The sequence below is a fragment of the Oreochromis aureus genome, linkage group 1, assembly GCF_013358895.1.
Source record: "Oreochromis aureus strain Israel breed Guangdong linkage group 1, ZZ_aureus, whole genome shotgun sequence".
In the NCBI taxonomy this organism is placed as follows: domain Eukaryota; kingdom Metazoa; phylum Chordata; class Actinopteri; order Cichliformes; family Cichlidae; genus Oreochromis; species Oreochromis aureus.
The window spans coordinates 27848823-27871756 of NC_052942.1; the positions used below are offsets into that span (position 1 = coordinate 27848823).

The window sequence follows — 22934 nt, forward strand, 5'->3', positions numbered from 1 at the left end:
CAAATCACAACTGACACTCGTCTCCACCCACTCCACCCTGACTTGATGCCAGCTATTTAAAATCATGTATCTTCACTACCTTTCCTTGGAGCTTAACTTATTATGGAGCTGTTGCTTTGCCTGTCTGCCCAGCATTGGAGCATTTTCACCACACGGCAGATGATCCGTGTGTTGACCCCTGAAGGGAGCAGATAAAAAAAAGAAAAAGAAGAAGTTTGATATTGCAAAGTCATTTGACTTTCCTGTTTTAGTTTCTATTGTTCAAACAGAAGCAATGCCCAGACTGAGGGGGGCAGCAGTGCGTCCTCGATGTGTGTCTATTCTGTCGGAACCACGGCGAGGAAGAAATGCGTCAGAGCACTTTTCGACTGTGGAAATGGCGCTCTGCGTTGTTGGAGCCTGAAGTCAGAGGATCCTTTCGTGCTTGTTTCTCAGGTGAATCTCCTAGAGGGCTATCGGTAGGAGAGGTACTTTAAAAAGCAACGGATTATGACAGAGGAAGAAAGGAATCGAGATAATTATAAAGGAAAACGAACCAATTGTGGCTCTGATAAAGCCGTCAACATTCTCGCCCAGGTAGTGTAAACGTTGGTAGCAAAAGCTAGCGGCACATTGCCTCACGTTTTCCAGGTCAGCTTGGAAAGATGTAACCGGGCTAGCTCGGCTCGCTAAATGAGTTTATGCCGAGTAATTCCCCACACAGATTCACAATGCGGGCGTCACTTGTGTTAGACAGAAACTAACTCTGCTGCGGTGCTGCCAGAAGCTACACGCTAACTGCGTTGTCTGGCGTTACGTTTTAACTGAAGCTAAACCACCAAAATGACATCAGTCCACCTATATGCTCAGATTCAAGTAAAACAAGACTCGTCGCTGACAGGGCTGTGGTTTTACTAAGATGTCAACAATGATAAATGCCAGTTATGGTTATTAGCTGGGGTGGAAAAAACAAACATACCGCAAGTTAGATGCACACTGCTAGCAGAAAGTTAGCTGCGTTAGCGAAAGTATTGCTGTACCTCGGGCTAGTTTAGCTAGCCACCCTTACTTTACCTTCGACTAGTGGTTAAAACTTGATGGGTTTAGTTTCAGTCACCGATGTAGTTGACTTGTTGTAGCACAAACCTGATAGTCTACATGAAATGGTAACAACTTTCAAATACTTAGTTATGCAGATGACTATGCAGATGACCCTTAGAATTAGCTTTCTTAACTTTGACGGTGAAATTGAATAAACTGTAATCCTGCATGACCTTGCAAGCTAACTCGGTAACCTGCTAATGTAAGAGTGTATCAAGGCTACTACCTATTGTTCAGCACTAGATAACACTTGCATTGTTTCATTTATCTTTAAATTTTTATCACCATTGTGCGTTACTTAACAATGTAAACAACTGTTTTGGCACTATGTAGACGCTAACGATCCAGACAACATGAGCCGGTTACTGTGGTTTGTGGAGCTATATAATGTTTTCATGTTGTCTCACATTTTTCAGCCTCGCTATATGTACATGTTCTGTATTGTAGAAAGTTGCAAATGGTAGAAATGCATATAGGTGTCACAAAGACTTGACAAATGTTGACACACGTGATCGCTATATGTTTGCTTGTTTAAGCTATAAGTGCGCTTCAACAGTGTTTTGTTGTTCTAAAAAACATTTGCCTCCGACAGAGAATATATATTTATTATTTTGTAAATGTTATATCTGTGTGTTCAAACTCATGCCCTGGCATGTGGCTGCTGGACTACAGGCATGTTGCGCGGGAGTTCACTTGAATGCAATGTGTTTCCTTGTGTGGCCACAGGGGGCGGTATTGGGTACTATTTTGCAAACTGAACGTGACAGACTAATTTTTTGTCAGCACTGTATACACAACAGACGCAGATAATGCTATCTTAGTGGAGCACTAGTGCAATGACGAGGCCAGTCGACGGCATAAACATGAGCGTACTTGTGTTAGTCATGGTAATAAAATGAAATAAACATTTAAAAAAATCTTACATGAGTAAAGTTTTAGGAGTGGTCTGCCCTATGTAGGGAAAATTGGAGTATACAGCTTGTGAACCACAACATAAATGACCTTGACATCTCTAGTTTACAGTGCTGTTGATGTAGACCTGTGAATTTACATGTTTTGGTAGTGTCAGTTATTATGAACAGGAAAAAAATGCCACTTGAGCAGGTTGGCTACTCGATTATTGTAATAGCGCTTTACTCCTCATCTCACTGTGAGAAGAATGTGCTAACAGATGTGCAGCTGTATGCCACGCGTTGTGGATTGGAAAGCAAGCCCATTCTCAGCCCCAGCTGTCCAAAAGTTTGCTGACAGCATGCTTCCTGACAACTGAGGGGGCGCAGGCAGTGTTTTGAAAGAAAGACCTCTTTTGTGTAGAAACCTGGTCAAGCACATAAACCCCAAAGTGGTTTTAGGGATTAGTAAGGGTTCAGGAGGACTTGTATTTTGTTTTAATTTGCTTGTGTTTACTTAATGAGCAAATAGCTTGGCTAGGGTAATGTGGAAGGAGGAAAATAGATGTTTTTGAGTATTGACAGGGTTTTTATTGGCTCAGAATGGGCCTGTGGGAGATGAATACATACAAAATCAAGCCTGAGTTTGTTTCCTTATTTGACATAAATATGTGCATTTTATTTCTTTCCCCTTTGAAAAATAAAATGTCTATCATTTTTCTGTAAATGCAACCCAACTTAACAAAATTGGTTTTATAATTTTCCTTTTGGTTCTGCTCTTTTTATAAGCTGCCCAAAAAAATTCTAATAATAGTTTTATCATATTTGGCCAAAATATTGGGTGAAATGTAAATAAAAGAATCTTTTTAACATTTATTTATTTCCTTTTTATGTTTATTCAGTGAACAATGCATGACCTGACTGCACAAGTCACCAGCAGCTTGCTGCCTTTCTCAGGAGTGACTGTAGACGCTCTGGGGGAAGATGAGATTACGTTAGATTCTGTTCTTCATGGGAGTTTTACTGTTGGTAAGAATATTTCATCATTATTTTAAGCATTTAACTGTTTTTTTTCTCTCTTATTTCTAAGCAAATAAAGGATATGAAATACAATACCATCACCTTCATATGAAAACATGTTATTTAATAAACTATTGAAACTATATCACCCAGGTGGGAAAAGAATCAATAAATAATAAGTGAAAATAAATCTGATGAGTTACTTGGTTTTTGACAGTCTGACATCAGGAAAAACATTTTTCTCTTTTTTTCCAAGTCACTACTTACTGTGCATGTTTAGGACATTCGGTATATATTGTCTGACCTTTGACTTTGACAGACTTTACTATTGGATGGACTTCTGGTTTGAAAAGAATTTCACTATGTTCTTTCAAACAAATAAAAGAGCAGATAAGTTATGAATGGAAGTGCAAATGGTAACTCATCTTTTCAGGCTTGCGTTCATGAACCAAACTTCCGCTTTGCAGGACAATAAGAACTTCAAGAACTTGCAACACCATAAAATTAAAGCAGACAGCAATCCAGATGTTAAAGCGGATTGTTTCTTAAATATAAAAATCCATTCATACACACACATAGGTTTTAATTTCTTCTGTTGTTTTTAGTATTTTTATGTTAATTATTTTGCTTCACATAATTCTTTTACCGTGTAAATAAGTTGCTGATGTTGCAACATTGGGTAATTAAAAGGGAGGAAGAAAATCACCTCAAAATCTAACATAATTGGGTTTTTCTTATAGGCTTTTGTTATTTTTTTGTAGTAATTTCCTGCTTTATCATCACAAGGCTAGTTTTCAGCTTAAACTGCACAAAGACCTGCAGCTTTTAACTTAATATTTTTATGCCCTTGTCTGTGTATGAAGGTCGCAGCGGGTTGGCCTGGCTGGCCTGTGGACCCCATTTGGAGGTTGTCCATGCAGTGACAGGAGAACGGCTGTCTGCATACTGCTTCAGTGGTGGAGGGGAGCACCCACCCAATGTCCTTGCCGCCAGAGACTTCAGCTGGCTCAAACGGTTCGGGCTTCATTTCATTCATTCATGATTTATTTGGCTCATTTGGATGTGGATGTAATCAGTGAAAGTTCACTATGAAGTGGATACATAATAAAAGTAATGACAGTGCAAATGTTAAGTCCTCTGGTGGTTAATTTTGACAGGTCTGGTTTGCTGGTTGGCTTGGAGGAAACAGAAGGCAGCGTGCTGTGTCTTTATGACTTGGGACTGTCAAGAGTGGTGAAGGCTGTTGTCATACCAGGCAGAGTGGGTTGACTGTAGTTTTTACTATTTTAACATTTAGACTCAAGTTTCGAGAACTTTAGTTAACTTGAACATTTTCTATTTTTCTTTTCTAAAACTCTCCTGCATCTAGATCACAGCTATTGAGCCATTAGTGAGCTATGGCGGAGCAAGCACGTCAACACAACACCTTCACCAGGGTTTGCGCTGGTTCTTTGGAATTGCAGCCGTAGTAACGGATCTCGGTCACGTTCTCCTTGTGGACCTCTGTCTCGATGATCTTTCCTGCAACCAAAGTGAACTTGACGCTTCAGGTGAGAAATTTCAATGAGGAAGTGATGTGTAGTATGCTTTCATACTTTTATGGATCTCTGTACTTTCTGTTCCTTTACTGGAAGCTGTTTTTATCCTATTTCACCTTTTCATTGTATGCAAACATATTCTGGTACCTATAGATTGTACTTTTTTTCTAAAAGAATCTCTCCCTTTATATTTATTCTGTTTGCAGACCTGCAGGTAGTGACTAAATCTCCTGCAGAGATCCCCAAGCTAAGAGAAGTCAGCACAAGAGAGGGCAGACATCTTTGTCTCCAGTTGAATGGACCCAGTGGAGTTGGAGCCACAGCTCTGCAGTACATCTCCAGGACCAACCACCTGGCAGTAGGATTTTCTGATGGATACTTACAGCTGTGGAACATGAAGACTTTAAAGAAGGAGTGAGTGCTTGTGTTTCTTCCGACTTCCATCTGTAGACTTTGTGTAAAAGATGGACATAGTTTCAGGCTCCTGAAACCAATGTGAAAGTGGCTTAAACTTGTAATCCTCAGCAGTAGTGGTTATATATAGAGTTATGTGTGACGGTGTCCCTTTGCTGTTTTGATCTGTGACCTGAGGAAACACTTATCTCATGATGAGAAACACCAATTTGAGTTCTTATTGAATACACCTTAGTGTTTATTTTGCAAATTGTAGTTCCCACTAGAGTCAAAACAGTAAGAATAGCATGTATAGCAGCTCTCTATATATTTTTCCCTTTCTTCCACTGTTTATTGCAGATACCACTCACAGTTGGAGGGTGGCAGGGTGCCTGTATATGCCTTCACTTTCCAGGAGCCAGAGAACGACCCCAGGAACTGCTGCTACCTCTGGGCGGTCCAGTCTTCGCAGGATCTGTAAGTTTTGCCTTTAACTCTGGTTTAGTTTACAAACAAGTATTTTCAAGAACTGCTTCCAGCCAGACTGTGTGTGTGCGTGTGTTTGTTTGTGTTTATTTCAAGTTCTTATTTTCCTCTGCATCCTTTTACTCCCACACAGTGAGGGAGACATGGTCACCCTGCGCTTGCTTCAGTTGGCCTTCAGTGAAAGAAAGTGTTTAACTTCTGGAAAGATCCTCTATGAGGTCTGTATTGCATATAAGAAATAAATGTATATTAATTTCAAATAGTGAATCCTACACTGGGCAGATCCCGGCAAATGCACAGTGTATTCCTCTTACTTACTATTAATGACTGTTACATCCTTTTTTAAAACATTTTTTTTATCTTGCACTCACACAGGGTCTCGAGTACTGTGAGGAACGTTACAGTCAGGATTTAAGTGGCACGGCTTTCCCTCTCCGGGCACAGGCCACAAACACCCGCCTGCTGAGTTGCCAGACTATTGAGAAATTCAGACCTCATCCTGACAGGGACGACAGCATGAATGAAGGTATTTAAAAGCATTGAACCCTTCTTTACACAGCATATCTAAATGTTATTGTCTTTATTACTTTCTTCAATCACTTCACACCACACTTTTCTTCTATCCTCTGTTCTTTCCCTTTCTAGTTGCCTCTCCAGACACCAGTGTGTCCATCTTTACCTGGCAAGTCAAGGCCTACGGCCAAGGAAGTCTGTCAACCTACATCGGGGTTTTTGACATCAACCGCTGGTACCACGCACAAATGCCAGACTCTTTAAGGTACAATGGAAACTGATTTTAAAACATTTGTTGTTGTGTTTTCATTTTTTATTTTATGCATGTTTTAGTTTAGTATATTAATGTAATGCCTTTTTGTACTTGTTGTTTTATGGCAGATCGGGAGAGTCTCTGCAGATGTGTCCATACCTTGCTGCTTGGTCTCTGGATCCAGTGGTGCAGATGGTGTCTCCACATGTCTTCCTAGATGTGGTGGTGCATGAGCGCAGCCTGAGCAGGGGCCTTCCCTTCACTTGCCCTCCACCAGAACAGTACTTTAACCCCACCACTTATAACTTTGGTAGGTTTAACACAACACATGCACCACAGCCTTGACTTGGAAACATACAAAAATGTAAGCTTGTATTAGCCTCTAAAATGCTTCTTTTTGAATTATAATATGATAATTAAGTTTGGTTTGCTTTTCTCCCTCTCTCTTCTTCCTTTCTTCCATTTCAGATGCTACTTGTTTGCTCAACTCTGGAATTGTGCACTTAACATGCTCTGGGTATCAGAAAGAGGTAAGTTTCTTGTTGTTTCACCTCATCATTGTTTTTTTTGTTGGAGTTGTTTGTTTTCTCTCTTTCTTTCTCTCTCTCTCTCTCTTAAATATGTAGCCATACATTGAAGTTTAAACTTATCTTAAACCCACAATCATTTCATTTTTGTCATTAAAACCAGACCCTGGGTTTTTTGAAGAAAGCTGCTCCTTGTTCCAGTGACATCATCTCCACTAGCTACTCTCACTGCCTTATGTCCGGCCTACTTTCATCCCGTCTGGCTGACACCCAGCCATCCAGCCTGTCTCAGGTACATGCAGACTTGTCAGAGTCACGTGGACCCCACTTTTTTACTTCCTCTTTTTGTATAGATTATTTGAAAAAAGATTTTCTTAAAAATGTTTAAGTGAAATATTCATTCTTTTTTTTATTCATTTGTATTCTCATCTTTGTTCTTCAGGAAGAGCAGCTTGATGCCATCTTGTCAACAGCGGTGGAGACTAGTTCATTGGGACTGATAACTGGTTGTATTAAGCAGTGGACTGCAGAAGGTACAACTAAAAATAAGATTTATTTAAACTGCTCATGTCACCCAGTTTCACTGCATACATGATAGTAATTCACAAAGATACATTTACATGTTGCATACCTGTATGTTCTATTAAATCTCTGCTAAACTCTTCTCTGTACAAATTGTAACCACCTATATTGATGTTAACTCCTCCAAATTCTCTTCTCCTTCAACAGAACAACCAGGCTCTGCATTGAATCTGCGCTACATCCTGGATTGGGCCTGGAACAAAGTAGTTCAGACCAAGGAGGAACTGGATGGCATCTGTATGATTTTTTTTTTTTTTTTTTTTTTTTTAACATGTTCTATTAAATTAGAAAGTTACTTTTACACACCGGATGTTTAACTACGTTTCAAAAACCTTCTCAACCTTCAATCTGCATAAATCTTCTCCATTCCCTTTAATACATTTGAATAGATTTGATTTCATATGTTTGCATAACCCATCTGTGCAGCACCTTTCATTAGATACATGTTTGCTCTATTCCTTGTCAGAATTTTACATTATTCGTGAATGAACGAATATATATACATACCTATTATTTGACATTCCTGTGCTTTTGTTTGCAAATGTATTTTTAATGTGATCCTCTGCAGGTTCACCGCTGTTTGACAGCTCATCTAACTTCACAGACCCTCAGACCATGCAGCTGCTGCAGCACACTCAAAGACTGCTGAGTAACCTCAGTGCCATTTTCCACTGTCTGCTCAGTGAAGCTCAGGAGCTCACACAAAAAGGTGCCCTGTCCACACAGTTGCATGTACAACTTTTATATTTTGCTGTCATGTTGTTGAAAGTGCTTTAACTGACACGTCAACACATAGTGCTTATTGGTACTTTTAAGTTGTAATGCAATATCCTTTGATTAGATTTGTTTAGAAAGCTTTTATGAAGTTTAGCCATTTGTGTATTTTGATTGGTTAGCTCATCTGGCCGAAGGTCCAATGAGCACTGTACCTTAAAAGTCTCCATCCATCCACAAGAATTGCTACTCCTCCTGGAGTGTTGATCAGATTTTAGTGAATCTTTGACTTTGTCCATGACTACAGGTCCATATCTAGAGTAGAATAACTAAAAGTAGAATAACTGTTGCCGTTAAAGTGGTCAACAACATTATTTAATGGACTGCAAAAAATGCCTGCAGTTCTTTTTATTGATTTGTCAAAGCCTTTTGACACACAGTTGTTGTTTTGATGAAGTGACATTACTTTGTCCTGAATGTGACCTGCATTTTTGATCCAAGGAAGAGAATGGATGGATGGGATATTGATTTTCATTAGCTTGTGAAATAGAGCCAACTAGTGACGACATCACCATGAACAACACTTTGTTTCCATACTTTACGCTTTGTAATAAACCATGAATTGTCATGGATCATGAGCTCATTTGTCAATGACATTCATTTATGTTCTTGTTTCAGGTCTGGTGGGTTTAATGAACAAGAATATGGTGTCCAGTCTCATCTCCAAGTATGCTCAGGTGGTCCTTTGGTTCTGTCGTACTGGCTTGCTCCCTGAGGGTTCAGGTAAAGTGATGCTGTCATACGTAATCTGAAAATGTATCAAATGAAACCCCGAAGTAAAAATGGAAAAGCATATATTTTTCAAGAGAAACATATTTAAGACCAATTAACAATGTGTCACTAAATAAGTGAATATAATAAAGATAAGAGCACTTAAAAAAACGACTGTTTTGTTTCTTACAAAGAAACATTCATGTCAGTTATAACTAACCCCTGGTTTATTTAAGCAAACAAGGAGGACTAGGTCCTTGGAGTAACTCGTCCACATGTCTTTAATAGTTTGTTTATTTGAACTTTATTTCTAAATTTTTTCCAGTGACTATAAAAATTTCCATTATTGCTGTATTTACTTTTATATTTTTTTTCTCCTTACTCTACTAGATGATGATGCTCTTCAGATTTCCAGGCCTTTCTATACTCACTCAGTCATCAGCAACTATTACACCATACGCAGGGAGGAGCTGACCAGGCTGGCCAAGTGAGTAACAAAAGGAGTTCAGGTGTACATGCGTTAAAATCTAGGCCTCCTTTATAACAAACGCAAACATCTGAGATGTGCCCGTTCCAGGTTTACGAGTTGTCTCCTTTTTTCCTTTGATTATGCTGACCACCTGTTGTTTTGTCAGGGGCAAGTGGTGCGCAGACTGCCTGATGATTGACGGTTTAGTTGGCCAGTGTGGCGAACGCTTGACGAACCTGTGGAAAAGGGATGAAGGTGGAACGGGGCAATACCCACCACCTACGCTGCATGTAAGAATTTAAATCTATATTTTACTTAATTCATTTTATTTTTAAACAAATAATACTTATTAATTAATATGCTTGTATAATTTTTTTAAAGATTCTCAATTGTGTAATTTGCAGGCCTTGCTTGACATATATCTGCTGGACAACATTGATGAGGCTGCAAAACATGCGATTGTATCCTTCAACTCGTACTGTCTGTTTACAGAATCATATATCTTCAGCATGTATGCATTTTAACACTACATACACAACTGTTAGATTGTTAGTGATTATTTTTAGTCCATTAACTTAAGTCATTTAGTCAGTCAGCTGTAAGCGTGATATAAATATTAACACAGATGACCATCTTAAGCACTAATTTGAACTAGCGAATCAGGCTATCATCATTTGTTTAATTTACTCATGTATTCAAACATTTTCACTTTATAGAGTGAGATGGTGAAAACGCTGTTCACAAACATTAAACAAAGAAATTATAATTTCATATCTTTATTCTTATGTTTTGTATGCTACACATTCATTGTATATCCTCCTGAGAACTGAGGAAAAAAGTATCTTTCAGTTTAATTTTTGTTGTTCACTACAGAGGACATAATGAATTGGTTGGGTCTCAGGAGGATATGACAAAGTAATAAATTATAGCCACTGTTATGCTGCTGTTTAAACACTTATCTACAGAAAGACATACATTCCAGTGACCCTAAAGTGCCAATGCACTAAAATGTATTTACAAACAACATACACATCATGTAGACCTAATGTTCCAGTTAATTTTGAGATCAGCCATTACAAATAATATATATAGTTTCTAAGGATTTGAGCGATTTATAAAAATAATTCCCAGTGGCTATATTGATGTTGATAATCCTGCTATCCCAGGTAGTTTATATGGTATATTTCATCAACACATCTAGAAGCTGGGGGAACGTACACATGCTGTGATCACTATATTAAATTGATTCCTTTTGCTTGTATGAGCCTTGACCTGTTGTTCCAGGTGATTTACCTCTTGTTAGATGTCATGTACTCCTTCCCCAATAAGGACGGCGCATCAGTGGAGTCTTTCCCCACAGCTTTTGCCATCCCTATTGGACTCATCAAACTAGTACAAGGCCTCTGGCTACTGGACCATCATGACCATCAGGTAAAAGCATTGATTGGAAACCGTTATTATGCAGCGTAAGCAATAGAAAAGAATGGGTTTGCATGCTGCGTCCTATGTGAAAAGGCCTTTACTACCTCAGAGAGATGCATGTGTAATCAGGCCTCATGATATGACAGGTTTTTTAAATTAATTTTTTCTGATGTTTATCCTTCAGTAAGTGTAATGTTAATTTCTTCTTTTTTCCTCATCAGAGTTCGTTTGAGCTTCTTTTGCACCCAGCTGCTTCTCAGTTTCACTTTGAGTGGCAGCATGAGCGCGTTCTGCAAGCGCTGATGTGCCAGGGCCAACAGTCAGTGGCTCTACGATACTTCCATGTCACAAAACCTGCAGTTTCCAACACTTCACAGGCCAAGCTTTGCCTGTCTGTGCTGTTGCACAACAGGTATGTTTAATGCATTAAAGTATTTATTTATTCATTTAATCTCTTTACAAGTATACAGCAGCTGCGTGATCTTCATTAACCAACCTGTTTGCCCTCCCTCCAGGTGTCTCATAGAAGCATGGTACCTCCTCCGGCAGCACTCTAATCGCCTCAACATGACTGAGCTGCTCGGTTTCCTGTATGAAAGCTGCCAGGAGTTGGGCCTCATCAAGGAGCTCCTCAAGCTGCCCCTGGGCCTCAATGAACAGGTAGAGAAATGGTGAAAGCACTGATAAAAAAAATTGGTTGTGAGATTTCTGATTTGTTTTCTTATTTATTTATTTTTATTACATTGTAATTGTTTCACCATTGTATTATAAAATTATTGCTTAAATCCCTGGTTATTGGTTTGTGTTTTAGGAATGTTTGGAGAAGTTTCTCCAGGGGACAGGCGGTCTCCAGAACAGAGAACTACTGATGGTTCACTACCTTCAGCAAGCAAACTACATTCCTGCTCTGCAGCTCAACCACACCCTGAGAATGAACTTAGTGGTATGTTTGACATATAGAGGCTAATAAAACGGAAATGGTAGAAATTCTAATGGTTTATATAGAAATAAGCTTTTTATAACTATGTTCTCTTGTTTGTGCTTTGTTTTTTAATCATAGAACGAACGAGACCCAAAGCTTAAAGAGCGATCCAACACCAGGAACACCATCCTGGATCTGTATGGCAAAGTTTTGCCGAGAGTTCAGAGGAAACTGGCAATGGAGAGAGCCAAGCCCTACCAACATCCCAACACCATCCACAGAGAAGGTAATGAGACGCTTCATGTTTGTAGCAGTTCACCTCAGTGGAAACCTGTTTTCACAGGAGTGTGTTGAAGCATTTACAGAGTATCATAATAATCCTGAAGAGGGTTATTCAGCAAATGCACAATGTTTTTTCTTTCTCTGTCCCAGTGTCCCGGCCACAGCCACTGTCAACCATCACCAAGCGCACTGCTAATGAGAAGATAATGTCCAGAGCTGGTTTTATCAACAATGTCTTGACCAAGATTGAAGAAGTGTGGTTAGGCAAAGGAGCTTCACCACAGTGCTCTCCTGCCAACAGGTGAACATAAAATACCAAAATTGCATCTTGAAATTAACTTCTCAATTTTTTCTTTTGCATTTTGATTTATTTAATTTACTTATTGCAAATTGTTGCCTGGTCATATTTTCCAGCCCCAGGGCACCTGAGGTTCCTAGCTCTAGCTCTAAGCCATCCTCCGTTGGCCTTCCTGAACCATTCCTTGGAACTCCGATCACCATGACCTCCAAACGAAAGTCAAGGTACATCTTACATCGTACATTTTACCGATCGTGAAGGGGAATCATCGATATTAACTTGACGTGTTTGTCCATCTGGCACAAAGCTGACTTTCTAATTTATTTTGTCATTTCTTATTTTATAAAGATGTTAATATTATAATATGTTGTATAGATATTAAAATATCTGTTTATAGTACTGAATGTTAAGTGTTGGTAAGACAGTATCTTAAAGTCATGTTTGCGCTCCTCCTCCTCCTTCATTCTTGCCCAGGCTGATTGATTTGGTGGTTCATCCTTCCTGTCAAACACCTCGGCCTCTTCTCAGCCCTCCCAGACCTCCCAGTGCCTGGGTTTCACCCAAGAGTGTTAGCAAAGCACCTGAACTCTGTTTGCTGCAAACACCTCAGGTTGTCAAGGTCAGTAGATGAATGTAGAATTAATTGTTGTGACGTAATCCAGGATTACGGTATTCATATTTTCTATGCTTTTCGTGATGTTTAATAGTTTATGATAATACTGTGGAGTACCTTCAGTATTTTGTTACTCACACTTTTCATGTGTTTTCCCCGTCAGCGGGCCCGGGCCCTGGCTGCTTCTGGCCCAGTCTTCTCAGCCTTCACTCCCCAGTCCATCCTGCGCAGCAGCCTGAGGCCCACACCCGTTGCCACGCCTTCTGCTTCACCAGGTCGCTCCATTACACCTCCTATCCGCAGCAAAGAGAACCGTATCACCTTTATTGAAGAGTCAGAATCCCCGGAAGTTGAGAAGGCCATCCGATGGACTAATGGGGTAAGAAAAAAAGCACACGTGGAACACACAGAACCCGCCTCCACTCTGTTTTTCATTTGTGAGGTTGCAGCTAATTTTGGCAGAATATGTTAAAAGGGGAACCACCTGTATTGTCTTAAACAAGAAAAAAGCTAATTATGGATTATGACGGTCTAATAAATAAACTGCGTCTTCCAATCATCTGTTTTTTCTGTAGATGGCAGCAGACAGTGAGATTAGTCGGCTGACCAGAAGCTCAGCACTGTCCAAGGCTACGCGTAAGACCTGGTCATTACAGCCTGCTGAAGAGGAAGAAGATGGAGATGAGGAAGGGGAACAACCACGTGTAAAATTCTCGCCTCCAGAAGGCGGAATTCCCTCTCCACAGCTGAAACGCTCCGAGAGCGAGTTATCCTCCACTAATGAAGGCACTGCAGAACAAAAACAATCGGATGCAACACAAACACATCTTAGCTTTAACCTTGACACCAGCACGACATCTGTTAGGTCAACAGACACCACTCTAGAGTATTTTGATGCTCCTCTTTCAATAGACAATGAAGAAAAGGATGGACATGTCAGTACAGAGAAAAATGATGACGATGATGTAGTGACTGTGAATGTTAAATTTTTGGCTGAAAAAGAACCCGTGGCAACAGCCGAGGTAATGGCCTCACCAGCAACTGAGCAAACCCTTCCTCTGACATCAGAGGATTCAGAAAAGGAAGAAGATGATGTGACCGAGGAAAATACACCAGAGGATGTGATGGAAGTTGATCTTGACCAGGAGGCTAAAACTGAGGATGGAATTCAGTCTAAAAAAGAAGATGATCAGGACGTTGAGTCAAGCACCAAGCAAGACGCTGCCGTCGATGACCAAAATGAGACATCTACTCATCTTCAAGGTAATTTATTATTATTTATTTTTATAGTTTGTTTTTTCAGAGCTGATGGTTGGAGCGCCGAAATCCAAAATCGTTTGCTGTGCTCATGATTGTGAAAATACGTTTGGCAATACTTCTCTCTCAACATTGCTTGACAAGACATGTATTCTACTAGATGGTAACCAGGGAACTGAGAGCGAAGACTCTAGCACTGAGGCTGAATCTCAAGATCTCCCAGTTAAAGACGAGGGCCAGGATGTCCAATCAGAGGCCACAGAGTTCAGCGAGCATGCTGAACCTCCTGGAGTAACTGAAACGACAAGTGAAGAGGCAGATCTGGAACAATCAACAGGTCCACCTTTCAACTTATTAATCTATATTGTAACTGATAAAGTTAAACGATTTTACCACCTTTGATTAGACTGTAAGGATTCATGATACTCGAGGTGGTAAAAGCTGTGAAGAAAGTCTTCTAAAAATTGTTAAAGACATACTAATTACTATGATCTCTTGGTTTCAACCAAATGTTTTCAAATTAAAGTACTTAAGATTCCAGATTTTTATTATATTGAATAATGATTTTTTTCTTGGGCAACTACATGGTAATGATGGTGATTACTGTGTTTTTGTGTTGTTGTTTTTTTTAAGTTTAATAAAGTTGCTGTTTTTCCTTCCATCAGATCTGACAGAGTTTGTTCAGAGGCATCTGTTTGGTAGCGATCTGTCTCCTCCACTCACCCGCTCAGCAATCCACAATACATCACAGAACCAGCCTTCCTTCAACAGGTAAACGCCAAAAACAAGAGAAACAAGAGAGTCGTTTTTACTCATAGTTACGAAGGAGTAATTAGGGTCACATTAAGAAAATAAATATCGATCATTTTGAGAATAAAGTCAAAATTCTGAGATTGTAATTAAAATTGCTATAGGCTCTGAGTTAGTGAAATCGTACTTCAGAATCGGTTTTAGTGACAAGGAAGGAAATGATGTCTCTTTTAGCACATTAACACAGTGTGGTGATCGGTATAAGGACCCTGAAAAGATGGTGCAGACGAAAAAACACAAACTTGGAAGAGTGGATTCGTAGTGGACAGGTGTGAGGTTAGCGACCTCGTGCAATAAAGAGGATGTATGTTGTATCACAAGACGGCTGATCAATTTGTTTCACTAAATGCTCTAAACAAACAATTTTGTAGCGGTTGTAGCAAACGTGGCAGTTTGCATATTTCAACTTTATTCTCAAAATGATCAATGATATATTTTTTTCTTGACGTGGCCCTTAAACCCCTCCGTACATAACCCGTAAGGATACGATACAATAAAGATTAACTGTAAAACCGATCATACTAGATTTTTAGTTGTTGGTTCAAACATTCAGTTCTGTGTTTTTTACCAGAGGAGAAGGAAATATTTTTAGGAACATAACTTGTTTTATTTGCTTAAGTACTGAGTTGTTGTTTTGGTTCCAGGACCAAAGCCGTAGTTTATCCAGGTTTTGAGAATTAAATCTTGACTGCTCTAAAGGAACAAGAACTATCACAATCTATTTACCAGTCGCTGTACTGCTAGCATGAGTTTGTTTCACAGTGGGATGTTATGTAACTCTGTCTTGTTGTTTTCAAGAAGTTAAAAATGGCTGTTGTTCTCACTCTCTCTCTCAGTGAGCCTTTAGGTAAAGAGGAAGAGGAGACGCAGGCCGATGCTGAAGCTCCCCCGATGTTTACCACCCAAAAGTCTGCTGCTTCTGTAACCTCCTCAGAGCCAACTGGCACCGATTCCCACTGTGAGGAAAACTGTACACGCATTTTACATCAACAGTGGTGCTATTAATATTACATTGCTGTTTTACAAATTTCTTCTCTGCTTCTGTTTAATATCTCATAGCTGTTGTGAGCGTCAACGACAGCGAAGACCTTTCTAGCTCTGGGTCTGAAGACGAGGAGGATGAAGATGAGGAGGAAGTGTCAGACCAAGAAGATGAGGAGGAGGAAGAGGAAGAAGAAGATTCTGGTAGTGAGGTGGAGATCATTGAGGAGGTCCCGGGTACTGAGAAGCTGCCATCCCTCCAACCCAGTCCATCCTTTGTACAGCAGAGCCACGCACACTTCTTGCAAGCACAAGCGGAGCAGGAGGCTGCTGTGTTCTCTCTGATCACCCCGGGTGCAGAGATGAAGGTAACAAATGTAGGCCTGAAGGATTTTGCGTGTGAAGTAGTAGATAGTATACAATCTGAGCAAGTGGAAATTCATTTGATTATTTTAAAAATGTAGTCATGTCTAGATATTTATACACATTTGCTACTTTACATTTGAGGATTTTTACATTTTAGCCAGACAGAACAAAATGTTTGAATATGTCTTGTTTGTTTGTTTTTTAATTTTGTACTTGAAATCATTCATGAAAACTCACTTTCTGTGTTTGCTTATTTATAGATGGTAGATGAGGACATAGAGGGCGAAGTGGTTATGGTGAGACTTGGGGCAGATGATGGAATGATGGATCCAGACGAAGCAGTAGAGCAAGGATCGTCATACATGGAGCTCAAACCTTCTACCACCCTTTTGGTACCTGTGGAGCTCGTGGAGGGACAGCACGGCCTGGTTGATGGAGCTCAGATGGATCTTCCTGAGCTTCGGCCAACTGTTGTGGCAGATGAAAGTCACGGCAGTTTCTCCTTGATGTTGGATGTAGATGAGGATGTTGATAAAGGGACAGGCATACTGCCTATGGAGAATAATTTGCAATCGTGTGACCCTTCGACTCAGTATCAGGTTATGGATGCTAATGAAATTTTGGCCAAACCTGAGGTTATTCTTTTGAGCACAGAGGACCAGGATACCCCCCAGTGTGAAGAAGCCTCACAAGAAGATACAAGAGAAGAGATTGAAACGGTTGATGGGAACTATATAGATGGCACAGAAATTGTTCAACTCCAAGCTGACTTTCAAACTGAATCTACTGAAGCAAACCAAGAGTCAGATGATGCTAAAAAGCAGAAGGCTGCAGAGTTGGTTATGTTGACTGAAGACCATGAGTCTGCTGCTGTTTCAGTCTCTGTCCCAGCTCCAGTCGAAGAATGTCTTGCAGCTGTTGAATTTCTGGCACAGATTGAAGCTGCTGATGTAGCAGTGGAAGCAAAGGTCAAACACAATCCTGCTGAGGAGCGGGAAGAGCCTGAGGAGAATGGCCCTAGTGCAGAAACGGAGCCTGTCATGGAAGAAGAGGAGCTGCAGGACTGCAAATCATCAATGGAGGCAGATGAGGAAAAAGATGAAGAAATTAAAACAGAGAAGGAAACACAACAGATGGGTGAGGGAAGTACGAGAACGGATGAAAGTGTTGAAGAGAAACCTGTAAAGCAGGCTTTGAGCTTAAACAGTGAGCTGGATGAAGAGCCTGTAGAAGAGCCTACTACCTCTCAGAGGAAGAAGACTCCTTCCACTCCAACACGGAGGATGACGAGGGGGAGGATGGTAACTTTTATCTCTCCTCTGTCAGAGGAAGCAAATGAGCCAGAGGACGACAGGAAAATGGAGGACACAAAAACAAGCATTCTGGTCCCTACGTCACCGAGTCGTACACCTAGGAAAGGTAAACAGGCCAAAGAAACCAAAGTCCCAGCCAGCACACCTCGAAGAAGTACCCGCAAAACACAGCCAGAGCTTCCGAAAGAAGAGGACGAAGAGGTTAAGGTCATGGATAACAATACTTCAGTTGCGTCAACCTCCAAGGCATCGTCTCCATCCAGACGTTCGCAGAGGGTGGCTGCAACAAGGACCAGTCAACGGACTCAAAGTGGCAGTGAGGTCTCTACAGCCACAGATGATGAAGTCAAACACGAGGAGGAAGTTAACGTAATAAAACCAAGTCGACGAACAAGCTCAAAGACTCCAACCCCATCCAAACACACAGCATCTCAGGTAAAGACTCCGAGGAGGTCCAGCCGAAGGATTACGAGTAGCACTGAAGTGGTGGCGACACCGCTTGAGATCGTGAAAGAAGAATACGAACAGGATGAGGTGTTTGCCTCTCCTGTAAGACGGAGCTCCAGAAGGACAAAGACAGAAACATCAGAGACTTTGTCCACTGTGCTGGAGAAAGTAGAAGACAAAGAGCAACTTCCTAGCCCTGGCCGGACAACTCGACACTCAAGCCAGATTAGCCTAACTGTATATCCACAGGTAAGAATTCAGAAAGCTATCTATAATCTGTAAAACTGATATGCTGAACCTTGTAGATTATATTTATTTAACACCAGGACTACAAAACTGCACAGATTATGTTCGTCATCTGTTGTTTGCAGATAGGCTACTCATGTATGATCTTAATATTTGAAGTATATTTCATGAAATGCTTTTATTTTCATTTTTGATTTTCACCTCTAGTTATCATGCATGCCTTTTTATATATTTTTTTTCATATTACATGTTGCAATCCCAATCCATCCATCGTTCATTTTTTACATTTAACATTTCCAGGTCAAACTGGTTCCTGTGTCGCTTTCTAAGAGTCCAGAAAAGACACAAGGAGAGACGACTTCTGAAAACGTAACAGAGACCGGAGATTTACACGAGCCCGAACCGCCCAGAAATGCAAGTCGAACCAACTCCCGTCGCCCCACTAGAAGCAAACTTTGGGACCACCCTGAGGAAGACCTTCCCCTTTTGGACTCACCGTTGGAAGTGGACTCTAAGACTCCTGTTGCTGATGCCCTTATCAAGAGACTTAAAGATGAGGAAGAGAAGCAGGAAGGTATGAATTTAACTTAAAATATGACTGTGTGGGAGAAGCTGTACATGCCAACGAGTTCAAATTAGTGAAGATTACAAAGGGACTGAATTTATTCTACTACATGCTGGTTTAATTTGTATGACGTGCATGCAGAATTCAAAATGTACTGATCTAAAAGTGTAACCTCCTAAACAGATGATGCCACGGTTAAGAAGGCGCTGAGAACGAGCAAGAGGAGTAAAAAGTCATCAGTGGAGCAGGTTCACTCCCCGGGGAAAGACGGGCTGGTCCCACAACCTGAGGATGATGAATCCAGTCCAGGCGAGAATTCATTCATCTATTCCCCCTCACAAAGACGAACAAGAGGTGAGCCGAGCATCAGTTTCTTCATATTTATTTATTTATTTATCTGTGAATGGTTGTAACCCTGTGTTGTGTCTGTCAGCCCAAAGAGCAGGTTCCTCTGAACAACGTGAGACACCTGTCACTCGCAGCAGAGTCAAAGTGCAGGTAGGAACTTCAACTTTGTTCACACTTGATTTGTTTTTCTATCCTAAAGATAACAAATCTTTTTTTCCCCTCTTTGCGTTTGTTTATTTTGTTTTTATATATCTGTCCTGTCATAGTTATTCTATCAGTTATGAGCCTTTGAACCAGGATGTTGGACGCAGCACACACAAGAGTTTAATCCACTGCTCTACAGAAGCTAGATAACTAAGGGTTGTACCAGAAGTAATGATGAATGAAATGAAAGATCTTTTGAAGATGCCATTTTTCTTTTTTCCAGGATGAAATGTCTTCAGAAGATAATGTAGAGGGCGAGAAAGACGCAGGCACTACTAAAAGCAGAAAAACAAACAAGAGAACTGCCAAGTAAGAAACTACATCCTACACTGAAACACGGGCAAAAATACAGCGTCCTAAAATGAAAAGAAACTATAGATAGATATATCCATCTATATCTAGATATCTATCATAGATAGAGACAGAGAGATAGCAAGATATATATATATAGAGAGATGGCTATAGATATAGAGAGATAGATCTAGATAGGTGCAGGAAATACTGCATATATACAAAGTAATGTTCATAAATAGTAAATAGGCTGAGGCTGAGGTTTCCTGTTACACGTCTGTACTGTGGTGGTGTTAATGACCGAGTTAGCAAAACAAGTAAAAACACTTGCGTACACAGATCATCAAGAAGGAAAATAAATTATTATTATTATTATTATTATTGTAAATTATTTAATTTATATTCATGCGTATGTCAGTTGTATCTGTGTATATTTTTTTTTAACATCTATATATGGTTGGCATTAAAGGGGATTATACATCATATTGACAGGTTTTATTTTAACAGACATTTCCATCCCCCCAGATCCAAAGCTGTCGCAGCGCCGCTTCCCATTGCAGAAGTCGAACTGATCTCGCCTCTGCCCAGTCCAGTCGATTCGATGCCACGAGCGCTGAGGAGGATTAAAGAGGGAGAGGAACCGACCACCAGCAGGAACCTTCGACGTAAACGTGTCTTGGACACAGTTTTTACAAAACCTGTCACGCGGAGGAAGAAACTGTAGGAAGGTTTGCGGCTGTTTTTAACCAGTGAACCTCAGACGGCCGCATGGACATTTCAACCACCTCAGCTGTGAGCTGTCAAATAAAAATGTATGCCTGAACTCGAGATGGTCGCTTTTCCTCAAAAGCCTCACAGCGCTGCAGATTCAAGATTGACTTCCCTGTTGGGAGGAAATCAAAAAAGCAATGCAGGCAGAAAAATCTATTTTTGGGACAAAGCACGCTGGTGGTTAGCAGCGTGTGAGAGGCTATATTTTTGGAGTTTACATGTACTTCTCTGACTAACTTTATTTCATTTGCTTTTACGTCTGTGGCCATTTTGTGCTAGATGTTCTGCTGCAGCCCTCGGCCTGATTCTCTCGACACAGAAGGACTCAAGGGAAAGCAATCGTTGTGGATTTTTAAAGGCTCCCATTAATACAACCAGAGACTGAAACGAACTTGCCTCTGATTTAAAGAGGTTTTATTTACATTCTTTTAAAATTTGTTGTTGTTTTACTTTTAAAAGTTCAAGGCCTGCTGTTTTTTCTATTTAAGAAGAAAAGCAACCAACCCAGTGGAGATACATTTCTACTGCTAAATTTGTGTATATAGTCTTTTCTTTTTTTTTGCTATGTTCCAAATAAAGTTAATAAATAAATAATAAACAGTTATGTTGTCTCTTGAATGCATTTGGTCATCTAATCATACTGCCTATGCCCTAGTCTTAAATTAAACTTGATTTAAGAGATATTCTGTGAAGGACAGCACTGTTAGCACGTTTGGACTGTTAAATGTTATGGGGGTGTTGTATATTGTCTAAAAAACAAAACAAACTTGCACAATGGTTTGCTTATGTAAAACTTGATTTGGGACATGTTAATAGGTTTGATTAAATTCATCGTAATCAACATCTGACACACAGGCTATTTTCTGATGAATGTACGTAGAATGTCTTATTTTTGATGACTGCTCTTTGATAAATATGGCAAAGCTTGAATGTTTGTGTTGCGTCTTTCAATTCAGCGCAATTCACCAACATAAAGGTACTATTTGAAATTACCAGAGAGGTGTTTTTTAGATATGTTGCAGCTCAGTGACAGAGAGTAAAAATTGAATGTCAGCCTCCTTGTGACCAGGAAAAATCGGTGGTTCCTCTTTGATTCTCTTGATTGGAATGCAACACCTGCAACCACTGGGAACCATTTTTAGTTGCAAGGTGCACTGCAGCCAGCCAGGTTCTCAGACAGGTTGGGAAGGGTTTGCAAATGACTGCTGTCTAATGTGTAAATGCATGTTGCAATCAGTCAGAGCAACTTGTCTGCAACAGGTCTCTTCAAACGGAGGATTTGACTCAATTTGTTGTATTCTGGTTTGGTTATAAGATGGTTGCCAAGTATCTTTGTAATGTTGCAGTTAAATCACCATCCTGGAACAACTACCACACTGTTTATGGAGGAATTTTTCCACTTCTGTTTTGGTCTACGAGGTTCTGGCTGATTTCTGAATGTAAGCCATTAATGTAAATATCGGTGTGTGTGGGTGTCATATTTTCCTTTTCAAATTTGATCTGACTTCTCAGATTTACCAGCCTCACACCGTGCATTTGTAAACTGATAGTAGGCGTACTTTGATTTCTGTTTGGTTGCACTAAAATCACTTTGAACACAGCAAATGACCGGAAGCTGTTGCTAACCTGGCCCCCATTTTCGAATCAACCATTTCAAAGCCGAAAAGTTCATATGTTGGTTGCACGTGGTCGCGCCACAGTGTCCAACCACAGTCTTCCTGGGTGTGACTGTAGCATTACTGTGCTTTTAGGTTTTGATACTGATTTTCAGACCTATCACCATTTTCTTCCGCAACCCAAAATTTTTACATAACATGTTTTAAATGTCTTGCCTGGCTTGCTCCACCATCTTGTGGCAGAAATGGGTATTACACACTACGATACAGCCCTTCAGTTTCAGTCTGTATCAGTGTAACACACACATATACATTTTGGATAAAGTAACAGAAGGGTAGCTTCAGCTCATTTTGGATTTAATTTTTTTTGAAAGACAATTTGCGAAAAGTGTCTTTGAATGCATGAATGAAAGAACCACGAACAGAAATCCTGTTTATGTCAGTTTACACTGCTGTCAGCCACTGACAGGACCTGAAAGCAAAAAAATAAAAACATAAATAACACAGGCGACATCCTGTGGTCCCTCAGAGGTGGGAAGTCAGTCGAGCTTTACACCCTCGCCACCACAACACCCCAACAAAAAAGGGATGGTTTTGGCATCTTTACACCAGCACTTGCTGTTGCTGTGAGATTTGATCTCACAGAAGGCTTAGACATGCTTTTATACAAACATCTAAGTGTGTTGTGTACTCCCCCAGGGCTTTTGTGTCTCTTTTATAATTTATAGTGTAGATGAGGTGAAAGTGAAACCAGCCTTTTCTCTTCTGGTCCATCTTGCTGAGAGAGGCTAGGAGAGGGTAAATAAAAGAAAAAGAAAGAAAGAGCATATTTCTACCCATAACAACTCTCATGATCATTACTTTAGTGAGTAGTCAGAGATCATAAAATGTGTAGTAGTATTTTCAGCACTTCTCTTTTGTTTTTAGAGCTGTATGAAGTGCTTTA

General features: G+C 40.2%; 1 protein-coding gene across 2 annotated transcripts; it reads left to right on the forward strand.

Annotated features, from left to right (window-relative positions):
- Positions 1 to 331: 331 nt before the first annotated feature.
- On the forward strand, positions 332 to 21302 carry ahctf1 (AT hook containing transcription factor 1). 2 transcript variants are annotated; one of them, XM_031730888.2, is made up of 40 exons: positions 332 to 435; positions 2873 to 2999; positions 3854 to 4004; positions 4148 to 4250; positions 4360 to 4540; positions 4735 to 4942; positions 5282 to 5398; positions 5541 to 5625; positions 5783 to 5933; positions 6053 to 6185; positions 6302 to 6483; positions 6642 to 6703; positions 6864 to 6992; positions 7143 to 7233; positions 7430 to 7519; positions 7851 to 7991; positions 8675 to 8779; positions 9158 to 9254; positions 9403 to 9526; positions 9641 to 9697; positions 10521 to 10667; positions 10880 to 11070; positions 11174 to 11318; positions 11470 to 11601; positions 11719 to 11866; positions 12013 to 12163; positions 12277 to 12384; positions 12635 to 12779; positions 12937 to 13152; positions 13349 to 14036; positions 14191 to 14367; positions 14696 to 14801; positions 15677 to 15798; positions 15900 to 16189; positions 16448 to 18196; positions 18494 to 18767; positions 18942 to 19112; positions 19192 to 19256; positions 19534 to 19619; positions 20127 to 21302. In XM_031730888.2, the coding sequence occupies exons 2-40, from the start codon at positions 2879 to 2881 to the stop codon at positions 20323 to 20325; spliced, it is 7638 nt and encodes a 2545-aa protein (XP_031586748.2). In that variant the 5' UTR covers positions 332 to 435; positions 2873 to 2878; the 3' UTR covers positions 20326 to 21302. The 2 variants fall into 2 exon arrangements, with proteins under 2 accessions (XP_031586748.2, XP_039467795.1); XM_039611861.1 differs by lacking the exon at positions 332 to 435 and adding an exon at positions 443 to 576.
- Positions 21303 to 22934: the final 1632 nt, after the last annotated feature.